The 12,250-nt window shown below is 37.6% G+C and overlaps 1 protein-coding gene across 5 annotated transcripts in view; it reads right to left on the reverse strand.

Moving 5' to 3' along the window:
• Window positions 1-12,250, reverse strand: part of PDE7B (phosphodiesterase 7B) — a 170,935-nt gene that overhangs the window by 16,696 nt on the left and 141,989 nt on the right. For all 5 annotated transcript variants that reach the window (XM_030446749.1, XM_030446752.1, XM_030446753.1 and 2 more), the window contains 3 exons: window positions 4,497-4,648; window positions 3,180-3,243; window positions 1,524-1,619 (listed from right to left, as the gene is read on the reverse strand). In XM_030446749.1, the coding sequence (XP_030302609.1) occupies window positions 1,524-1,619; window positions 3,180-3,243; window positions 4,497-4,648 (312 nt within the window). The remainder of the gene's footprint in view (window positions 1-1,523; window positions 1,620-3,179; window positions 3,244-4,496; window positions 4,649-12,250) is intronic.

A 12,250-nucleotide genomic window follows, 5' to 3' on the forward strand; every position in this document is an offset into this window, starting at 1 on the left:
ATACCTGTTGCTTGCTTAGACTCTTACTTAGACTGGTGCTCTTATTGGGATACCTTTGAAGAAAAAAATGCATGAAAGGATTTATGAGGCCCAAGGGGATATACCTGGTCTACTACATAAATCAACTTTCTTGCCTTAGTGAAGGCTCTCATTCAGAAGTAAAAAAAATAAGGAAGAGAGGTGAATTCACTCACAATGGAGTGTAATTATTTACGCTGCTGTCACAGGGGAGTAACGTCCGTAAGGCAGTCCAGGCCTCCTTTACAGTGGCAGGAGGTGAGGCCCTGATATCCTGGCACCATCTGTTATTAGAGGGACTAGCAATGGTCAAAGGCATTCTTATATCCTTCAGACAGAGAATCACAAGATAAAGCATTGGGATATTCAGAGCAAAATCTTCTGTGCTAATTTCAGTCATGTCTATATGTCCATGTTAAAATACCAGTCCCTCTTGTTTCAGTGTGCAGGACTGGAACTGATCCAGCTGGAAAATGGAGCAACAACCTTGTAACTCTCAGCTTTCACTTGAACAGAAAATCATGGAGGTGTGTGCCTCACACTCATCCTAGTGCAGTGTCTGCACCATTAGCTGGTCTTGTGGCTACGCCATATGAACAGTGCAAGCTGTGCATCACTTTGCTGAATACCATCAAATTAATCAAGGAGAAAGGTAATGGGCAAATTTCATGAGGAACACCAGAGGAAGTCCTGGCTTTCTGTTTGTTACCAGCTCCACAAGCATCTCAAGTTACAGTGGGTAATCCTTTAAACCCTGACCACTGCTCACTCCAATTATCCGAGCGTCCACTTCATGGCCGTCCACAGGAGTCAGAAATGGCAGGGAGATTTTGTTTGCCTTCACACTACAAGAATGCTTCCCAGAAGTGACAATTATGCTGCCTTAAAGAAGAGACCTTGCCTCTGAAATTCTGACAGGCTAAGAAACTGGCATTCGGCTGCATTCAAAATATGATGCAAAAAGTAACTGATTTTGGCCAGTTTCTTCTTTTGGTTCACTGACAGCATGGGGCTAATATTTCTGTTGGCAGTAACAGCAGCAGGGGCTTTCATCAACACTATTCAGTGCAGACAGCATGATATAATTTGTTAAATTTTGCACATAAGCTTTTAAGTGCCCTGGGTCTCAGTAGTGTATTAGTCACTAAAATAATGACACTGCACCACAATTGTACTGTGCATGGGTAGGTTCTGCTGTGTCTGTCTGTCTGGGTGGGCCTACTCAGCTGCCACAGCTCTGCATGGCATACTTTTTTTCACATCATCAGTGTACTTGTGGTGCTGGGATGCTTCAGCCCAATGCAGAGCCCTTTGAATTCCCTCCATTGACTTAGTAAATACTGAAACAAGTACCTGAGTACTAATATATAGCACAGGAATTTTTTACTGAAATGTTTGCAACAACATCGTGATTTACATAGGTAGACAGATCAAGTCAGACTTTCTTTGATGCCCTACTTAAGCTGTAAACTGCATTGAAAGATGTCTTTATGGTGAGAACTTACCTAAAAACCGGTGTAATGTAACCATATCTAACTGGAAATGGTGAATAAGTCCATGCACATTGAAGAGGTGACAAAGCAGTGTTACAAGACTGTTTCCTAAAAGCAGAAAGAAACTCTTAAAAGATTCCCTTAACATACAGTTACAAACCAAGCAAGTCTAATTATATTGGTAATCGCCTATTAGTCACCTCTTATTACCTTATCTCCTGTCATAGGAGCTTAGATGACACTCTCATACTCAAAAGGAGCTTATATACATTGCTCCTACGTATAATGAAGATTTGGTACTTCATGGCTGTACCAGTGGTGTGCCAGTCTTGTCTTTAGAGGCTGTTTCAACATGACACAGAAAGCAAACTGACCTGGTTTTAACTGGAAATGTTTTGAAAGGCTTGTTTGAGAATCGAATCATCTTCATAACCCAGCTCTACCTCCAGAAATGACAGAAAGGAGAATGGCTTTTCTGCCACTTCAGTTTACCATACTACAGTAACTAATTAACTGAGAAATCAGCAGTTTGCAAATAATTTATTTTACACATGGCTGTACAAACATGTAATTAAAGCATGTACCTACTGCAGCTACAATTGCATCTCATAATGATGATGCAGACAAGAAAAAAGGAGTTGCAATATTTACAGCCTCAGTTCCTACTGTAATATTATGCTGACCTTACTGTGAATCCAATGCTGAGAATACTGTCAAAATGGGGCCTAGCTAGTATTCTACAATCAGCTATATGTCACACGTATTTTACAAAGTTTGCACTGCATAACTCAGCAGCAATGTTTCCAGAGAAGCTAAGGAAAAAAAACAAACCAACCAAGCCAATCAAATCATACAACATATAAGCAACGTTTGAAGGGAGTCTTATTTAATGTACTCCAGGAATAAAATAAACATACAACATGGAAATTTGTTTGGCCTTTACTACTGAGCAAGACTGCAGAAAGATAATTTAGAAGGATTATGCTTTTGCCTCCCTTGCCATTTGTAGCCCTTTCCACTCTTCACTGCCAATCATTCAGCTGACCAACTTTTTTTCTATATCTTCTGTCCCTCATTAGATTGGGGGTAGGGAATGTGAAGGACCTCATTCCTATAAGTGATGCAGAAAAGAGAAATGTGTGATCATGACCTTCTTCAGCAGTGATCTGATCAAAAGGCATTACCTAGACACTGGAGGGGAGTAGGGTGAGGTTACAGACAAGTATTTAGACAACACATTTCACAGATTTTTACAGTCTTGATGAATTTCCTAAATTTTGCTGCTGAGCAGAAGCATGGGCATCTTCGGTTAGTGCTATTTCACACTGATTGAAATCTAATGATTATGGAGGTCTGGATTTATCAACCGAAGCATCTAATCTAAAGTATCTTTGGAATTTCCCAGGTGTAGGAAACTGAAAGACGTCCTTGAAAAGGTGACCACAATATATATATTGTGTGAGATTAGATTAACACAAAAACACACTTTAAATACTATCCCTTCTGGGAAAAGCCTGAAAGTGTTCAAGGATATGATTTTAAGAGAAGTTAACTGTGTCCAATTTCTCTAATCTAAACTGGAAAAGCTTAGAAATTAATTAATTAGAGATTTTTTTTATTATTTCTGTTAGAATAGTCAAATTCAAATAAAACCTTCTCAAAACTTACCGTTTGTCAAGCGGTCAAACAAGAAAATGTCAAAGTCCCACATTCCCACTTTGGATAGCATGTGCTAGAATAAATAAATGTGAAAAGGCAAATGACTGGTATGTTGACTGTAAAGTAGATGTAAATTAGTTTTCCACATCAATCACAGGACTTGTTGCTTTACCTTTAAAGTTTTGTTTGGGAAAGCAGTAGTGATGTATTTGAAATATCTGACATCAGGAACCAAACTTAGCTATACCACACAAAATATCACTTGTACTTTTAATTGAGGAGGTTTTGAACATGACACTAAAACCAAAAATGGAGTTCCAAACATAGAATAATATAAAACAAAATATGAAAAAGCTCTCTTTTACTGCACAACTTTTCTCATTATTCTTTCAGGCCCCCAAATCAATTCAGTACAAATTCTCTTAGGTTTTATTACAGTAAAACACAATCATCAGCTCTCATGGTGATAATGAATTACATTTTGCAAAGCAAACCAAGACACATGGAACAGCTTTTATAAACTTCACCACAGTGCCTCTGTGAAGCCTTATCAGTCACACAGAAGAATCCATCATTACCACCATTATATAGCATTTATACAACTATGTAAGTTCAGTCAAGAGACTGGGTCTGGACTAAGTGTATGACCTCCAATGGCATATGTGTGAACGAAATATGTGTTCCCTCCCATTGCTTAGTCTATATTCAAACCAGTTCTGAATTCTTAATTACTTTCTAACACCTGACACATAAGAGAATAAAAACGGCCCAGGCACAAAAGCCCAATGTCATCAGTTGTGCAAGTTTGGTAAGAAAATGTAATTCAAAGCAAGTAATAAGAGCAGCACAATAGCAGAATTACATTTTGATTATTGGGAAATTCTTTGTGGTGAATGTTCCCTGTTTCCTAATCTTTGCCATGACTGAGAGCTATTATGGGTTGCCCAATAGCTGCTCCATACCAGCTGAGAGACAGCTGTCATTTTTCAAGCAGATGAACTAAATCCTATGTCAAGGCTGCACTTATTTAAATCAGTAACTCAGCCAGGGATTCTTTATCCATTAAAAAAATCAAGATTATGATTTCAGTTGACAGAATCTGAAAATGCTGAGTAGATTTAGACGTTTTTCCTCTTGCTTTGTGACTAAGCCTTTAAAACTGTAACAATAAAAGAGGAATGGACAGTCTGTTTGCTGTGAGGCAGGCAAGTAACATGGGTCTTTTAAGAAAGATCAGCCATATATGTGATTAACTGAACACAGAAACAAAACTGACACTCTCTGGAATATTATTAAATGAAATTAGGATCTGGAGACTGGTCTTACCCTTGCTTGCCCCAGGTAGTCCTCATCCAGTAGGTACAGAGAGGCTTGTGGTACAATTCCACGCAGTAACCGGGATGCATGGAAATACCTCTGGAAACTTAACAGTCTTTTCACTTTTTTCCTGGTGCCAATTTCCCCTGAGAGAGTAGTATCTGTGAAAAGCAATCGGTACACAAACCATTAAACCCAAGTTGAAGAATGACATCCTCAATTATTTGGAAGAGAAATAGTGATAAAAAAATCACAAAGTTCATGCATTTTGCCAAGCCACATGAAAGAACAGTATTTAAATCCCTATGCTTCAGCATAATGTAATTGTTTATACCAAAACCAGAATACATTCCACTCATCAGAGTAATGTAAGACCCAGAAGAACCGAGTTCAGTACATTATCTGCCATAGGCTTTAATATGATCCAGGTTAAGACACTGAGGGGGCAATATATCATTCAAATGTACATATCTAGAGATGTCCATTTCACCCTAAATGAAATGTGCATGAGGATGACATATGTGTATGTCACCCTAAATGACTAGGCTGCTTTTAATCTTCTTTGCCTCTGTTCTCTGCCTATACAACTGAAAACAGCATAACCTTGCTACCTCACAGCCTCTCACTGGGATATATTAATGTTGCATAACACTAGCATAGAAGGCAATCTTGGATATAAACCCAAACAAATTACAACAAATGTGACCTCAAAATACAGTTTGAAAGCATAAATGTATGTCCCAATTTTGGAAAATGAAAGAGAGAAAGAAGTAAGAATAGGTTAATAATCCTATTGTATTGTCTGCTTTTCTTCCTACATGGTAAGGAAAATTATAAATGAAGAAAGTACCTTAGTTTTACATTTAAGAAAGCAAGTATATGCAGGCAATACATGCACTTTGGGTTACACAACAGAACATGTTCTTTTCACTCAATACCAGGATAATTCTGATTCCCTAATGCTGTATTAGGAGATTTTCATAGGGCTAGATGTGACAAAAAAACCAGGGTAGTTTCTATACAGTGATTAAATCAGTAATTGGAATAATTAAATTATCTTCTTGTTAGTAATAATAATATACAGGGTTCCTGAAGCTGATGATAACTTAGGTAATTTCATATGAGCTTTTAACAGCAGCTCACATACAGTTTTGATGTTTTCGTTTTGCAGTCTGATATAAGTTTTGGGAAAAGGAAGAACAGAAACTGGGCAGTTGTTTGAAGGTAGCAAGATTCAACAGAGTATAATTAATGAGAGGAACCTTGTGAGAAACTAGAGATTAAACACTCCTTTTAGAGAACACCAAGGACTGCTTGAGATAAGAAGCTGCCTAGCAAGTCACTGGGTTTTGGTTTTAAATAAGAGTTCAGGAAAACTAATAATGGACTGAAGATTACTCAATTGTATTTCTTTTTATGCAAAGCTGGGAAATTGTTACGTGAAATTAAAATATTAATTTCTACTCTGTTTTTTATGAGTATTATTATTCTGAGAGGTTTTTTGGAGAAGTTATTAGGGTTTTTTGGATCATAGATGGTTTAGTGTTTGATTTCTACAACAGCAGATATGTGAGAGCCTTCTGCAGCAAGTTTCTTCCTTAAGAAATCCAACAGCTATTGAGTAAAATAAAGTCAGTAGCAAGATAAAAAAATTGCTTACTTCCATGCTGAATATTAATAATTAATGTATTTTCTGAGACCTTTAAGTCTCACACTTCTCATGGGCAGTCTAGAGACCTCACTGAGCTTTAACAGTAAAAGCACAAAATAAATTTTATTGCAACTTGACAAGCCATGTGTTTTCAAGAAGGCAAACACTAACAATGTCACTACTGTACCAGCCTGAAGGTTATAGATTTTCATTTATGATCTGCCAGCACCTGCCTTAATTCTCTCACACATTTTAAAAGCTGGAACAATTTCATGGCCTGCTGAAGGAGTGACTAACATAGGTGCTAACAGTTACCGGGTGACAGTGACATGCGGAAGAACTGGCAGACTTGGTTTTGCATTCCTTTTAATTTATATAGTGCTGCAAATAACTGGCTGGCATTGGGTTTAATTCCTGGATAACAAAACACACTCAACATTAATTCAATTTTTAAACTCTGTCAGCTGTTTCTCGACTTCCCAACTTTCCTGATTCCATCTTTACCCCCCGATTGTTATCTACTTTCCAGTAACAAGTTTAAATGTTAAAGTTAATAGAACTTTCCTTTTGTACATTAAAAATTATCTAAGTTAGTATCTGTGGGTCTTTTTTCCAGTTTAGGACTGAATGAATGAATGAATGGATGACTGAAAATACCCCATTTTCCCCTGAACTGCCTTTAAAACTCACACATAGAGCTGCAGTGGATGATCTGAAGGTGAAGGTTTAGCCTGAGTCCAAACCAACAGCCGTACAGTGGATTATGAAGTAGTTGTTTTATCCTTTGGATTACCAGATTATTTCAGGAGCACAAATAATACTCACAAGCTACAGACACATGAAGGTGAAATGCATAATTTCTTACTGTGAAACATATTTTCTGAATTGAACCATCAAACCTTTTGCCACTGCTTTGTCACAGTGCTCCATATGGTTGTCACACATCTCAAATGAAATTTAATCATTGGCAGACAGCGACTCTGACACACGAATTGGTGTTTCAGATGAGGACTGCATTACAATATATTATGCAAAAAAAGATTACCCATAATAAACAGCTCCCCTGTATTTTGAATCATAAGGAAAGGAGTTCTTAATAGCAATAAAGAATGGTAGGTAGCAAATTTTCAAGACTGGGCTCTTCATGGAATAGCCCAAATCCCACACTGGTCTATCCACATGCAAACTCTGAATGTTGACTTAAAGGATATAATGTTAAAACAACATCCTTTGGGTCATTTCAGTAATAAGTGATCTGTCTATGAATCACAGGACTTGTCAAATGACTGCTTTGACCCTGAACAGGTTACTGTGCAGCCTGTAATACGGTACCTCATTATGATGGTGTCTCGCATAAAACTGGACTAAGACTTTGCCCCTCTTTGAGCACAACACATCCCAGTCTATTATAATCTCATCAGCTTTAGCTTTTCCACATACCAGGGTCAGTATGAGACAAAAAAGAAAAAAGACAGCCATATGAAGCTGAGAGGAAAAGGACCATGAAAAAAAAGTGTAAGGTGAAGCAGCTGAGAGCAATTGCTCAAGCTAAGTCCTTGGATCAGCAGCCACACCTCTATCTCCCAGCAGCCAAGAGCCATTCCTTTGCATATGGGACCCACTGGCTGACAAAAAATCACAGTGCAGTTTTAAGGTGAAGTTAAATGACTTACAATAATACAAAGAACCTACTACTTCTTTATTGACAACTTTAAATTTCAATTTAAATTCTAAATACAAAATTTTGGTGATGGTACTTGATGTAAGTCCTATAAGGACTTTGAAACATAGACTTATTGATGGCTATTTCTAATTAGGGTAAATTGAATGACAAGTAAATGAATCAAAAGTATAGAACATGCTAAAACATGCTGTGTTATCTAGGTAAAGAACACAAGCTGCAAAGCTAACATGGGGAGGATTTAGTAATTATCTGCATTTTTTAAATTAATATGAAAGACACACAAGAATGTCTTTTGTTTATACCCATAAAACTTCCCTTGAGACCTGTGTTGATCTTTAATAACTGTGGTAACTTCTGAATGTTTTGTTTGCCTAAAAAAAGCATCATCTTTATCTTTTAAAAAATGTACATTCTCATACTCAGTCGAGTTAACTACTTAGCACAATAGCTGGAGATTTCCTTCACTGAATACTGAACAAAGTTACTGTATGAATTACACATGGATATGCATATTGTATGAATTACAGACACATTTACAGAAGCATCCATATAAACATTCCTCACAAATCTTAACTTCTCTCTTCAAAAACACAGATGGCCTGGGCTCACAGCATCCTGATGTGTTTCAGCAGGCAGCCAAAGTGGTTGCATTTTTTCCTGGGGTCATTTCATATCCACATCACATATCCACAATATCAGAACAAGGATGATTTTGGGATACTGCACATGGCCCTCAAGAGGTTAATAAGCTATTCAATGGCTCTATCTATCAAGCTATTCAATAAGAATCAATGGTTGCCTTCTCCCTCCTAACAAAGTTCCTCCAGTTACACACATCTCCTCCCCTTAACACGATCTACAGCACATTACACCCCAGCCTCTGTTATTTCAGGTTTCCTGCATTAGGAACTGCTACCAGTTTTCTTTCAGACTTCTTTCCCATTGCAGGATGAATATAAAAATGGTGGAGGTCATGTTAACAAAGATTAACATCCAGAACTGGTCAGATAGATCACATTTGGACAAGGATGTACTGAACTCTGCATCAGACACTCATTACATTGTTCTTCTATATTGTTCTTCCAAAGTAAACAAACTTGGCTATGCATTCAAATAGGGCCTTTCAGTTTCCCTTTTCTGTATCTTCTTTATTTCATTGCACCTCGGAGTACAATAAAAACAGGCCACCCAGCAGCACGAGTGGATACCACCAGGTTCATTAATTTTCAAAAGGCAACTTATTCATAAGCAGAAAATGCTTTTTCCTCTTCTTTCCAAGAGGGTGCAGGATAAATCACTCCCTCAAGCACCTGCCTTTGAGTCATATAATTTCTAAGACCCTTCCCCCTCTTCCATGGATACAAACCCATCCCATACTCAGCCAGTGCTATACCACTGTATGCCTAATGAGTCCAGCAGGATTGCTAGAAGAGTGCTGGAATATCTGGAAGATAAGGTGAGAGGATTAGGCCTCCAATTTACTGCCTGCACAGGCTGAAAACAGCAAAGACTGGGAAACAATTTCTTTCTGGTCCTATACATTACAGAAGCGATTTCCTGCATTGGTTCCAAGTTTGACAGCTGATTAGAAAGCTTTTATTTGAGAGCCCAAGAGATATGTAATTGACTTATGAGAAGTAATTGGTGCTTGCTCATTTTTGTGTGTGCCAAATCATGCCAGGCATTTAGATTGCCTTTACTGAAGCCTTGTTTGTCACACTCATTGCATGTCTTGGCTGCTATTTTTTTCCTTTAAAGAAGAGTACATAGCACTGATGATAGAAACAAAAAATGCTGTGTCATCTTAATAACTTCTTATATTATGGATTTATCATGTTATCCAAAAAACAACAGCAGGGATGGCTGAACTGGCATAGGTAACTTAGACATTAACTCAAATCTTAGCATGTGAAATCTTAATTTTGGACACAGCACTGATAAACTAGAAGAACAGACAACCTCCTCTCTTTCCACTGGCTAAATTTTCCTGAAACACTGCATTTTTGAGAAAAGGCCTGAGAAAACACACAAAGCACCAGAAATGGGTGTAAAGGAATTGTTGCCTGAAAGCTTTCAGTCTTGTGTAGAAAGACCAAGAAGCTAAGATGAAAATCCCAGCTGTACTTCTTAATTGCCTGCAGCTGGTGTGATAAGGTGGATTGAAAAATAATAAGATTATGCCAATATGGATTTTATCATCTCAATATACACTGGTCACCACAACTAAGAAAAGTAAGGCAACCATGCACTATGTACTAACCAGCAGCTAAACCACTGTGGTACTGAAGTATTACAAAAGTAGAAATCCTCAAGAGGCTTATTTAAACTATATGGGAATCCAAAAAGGTTGTGTTATAAACATTTTGGTTTCACGTGCTTCTGTGATATATTAAAAAATCATTTGTCCCCTGACTTGACAAAATTCAGTTTGAGAGAAAGTATTTCTGTTAGCTGCTACTGTTCATAGAGGTTACAACTGTAATATTTCTCTTTACATGGCTAAACACATTTCTTTCAATTAGGAAGAAGCTGTGAGAAAGAGAGAGTGACCCTGAAGACATCAGAGAAAAGTAGAAATTTAGAAGACGTAAAACAAAAGCTCTTTAAAACTTTCAGCTTTGAGTCAAGATTCCATTCTTGAACCAGTTGCACAAGTGCACAAAATCAACTCAGAGCCCTCTTTACAGAAGAAGTGCTCGGGAATGTCTTTGACTACTGTAGTTAGTGAAATGTAGAGGTCCTGAGACACCATCTTCCTAGATCATCTGGTGGGGTTTCCTCTTCTTTGAACATCACTTGAGGAGATGTTGACTTGTAACAGCTCAGTTTCCAAACCATAAAGTTCCTGTAGAATTGTTGGCATTTGAAGAACAATAATCATGCAATTCCCCCGCCCGCCCCCCCGATTCCAAAATATATTCCTTTTCATAGTCTTTGAAAGCAACTACAGAGTTGAAGAATTCTGCAGATTATCCTTCTTACACACTGAATTATCCCAGTACACCAAATTCTGCAGCACTCCGGGTTTCAGATAGGTAATAGAATGCTAGCCTTAACAACTGGAAGAGATTAAATAAAAATTTAAGATTAATTTAGATGTGTTTCTCTTCATAATTTACAGTCTTCATTGGGGTCATCTATCACCTTTATGCAAACAAACATCTTGGTGTCTTTTATTAAGCCTCCTACTTTCGGAAATGGCATGTCGTGTTCCATTTTGCTGTAGTCATTATCATTTCAATATGAATCTTCACTTTTCCACTTCAATCTTCATACAGTAGCACAGTCAGGACCCTTTTTTCCTAAAACTAAAAATGTTCTATAGCTGATTGTAGTTTCTCCAACAGGAAATGGTACATCCCCTTCCCCTTCACTCCCCTTGAGAAAAAGCAACATAACCTGTAATAATAGCAAACTCAACTTTCATTTATCATCTTAATGATCCCTTCTCCTTGTTCTTTCTTTTCCTCTGGTCATTTGGAAAGTATCCTCAAGTGTTATCTTCAGTACACCCTTTCCCTTTTCTAATCAGGAAAAAGAAGGTGGGGTGGCCGATTGTGTCACACATCATTTGGAAACTTTTAAAGGGACATTCTCAGTTGAACTGAATCCCAAATCTGTATTAAAAAAACCCCGAACAACAAATTTCAAACCTGTATAATGAGGTCACTATTCACTAGGATTTTGTGTGTGAAGCACATCTAGGTGTTTTGTTTGCTCTGCTAGCTCTTGTGAGTTCTCCTGAAGCATAACACAAGTTGCTGCTTTTTTTAGCATATGAGGGCACATGCATCAATCAATTTTACACCCTGGGTTTTTATTTTCTACAGTGTTGTATAAAAGCCAGATAAGGTGCATGAATGACAGGAAGTAGAATATACTTCTCAATCTACCTTATTATTAAAATTTTCCTATAAGAACTCTTAAAAACACTTGAAAATGTAAACACCCAGAACAAAAAAAACCTTATTGTTATTTGCTGAAACTAGATTGACTTCCAGTGACAAGAGTTTTTCTTAATATAATGAAGTGTTACTAGAAAACAGAACAATCTTTGTGCTGAAACACTATTAAGAGGATCCCAAGTCCCGTTCCTTGAATAGAAACTGGAATCAAGGCCACAGGCTTACTTCAGTTCTGGAAATGTTCTTCCCATTCAAACCAGACACAAGCTGACCAGATTAAGCAGCTCAATGTGCCTTTGGGAGGTTGAGTAGCTTTTGGACATGCTTATCCATGAGGAACTAGAGGAGGTACTATGTAGAAATTATGCAGACCTCATAAGATCTCTCCCTTTCTAATTTAATAACCATCTGGAACATTGGATTCACCTCCATGGGCTGAGTTGGGATCCAAGTAATCCAATCAGCCCTTGAGACTTCCTCACAAGACTTATAGTGTCCTAATTTAACCTGGGTCAGAAATATC

This window comes from Calypte anna, chromosome 3, assembly GCF_003957555.1.
Source record: "Calypte anna isolate BGI_N300 chromosome 3, bCalAnn1_v1.p, whole genome shotgun sequence".
Lineage (NCBI taxonomy): Eukaryota > Metazoa > Chordata > Aves > Apodiformes > Trochilidae > Calypte > Calypte anna.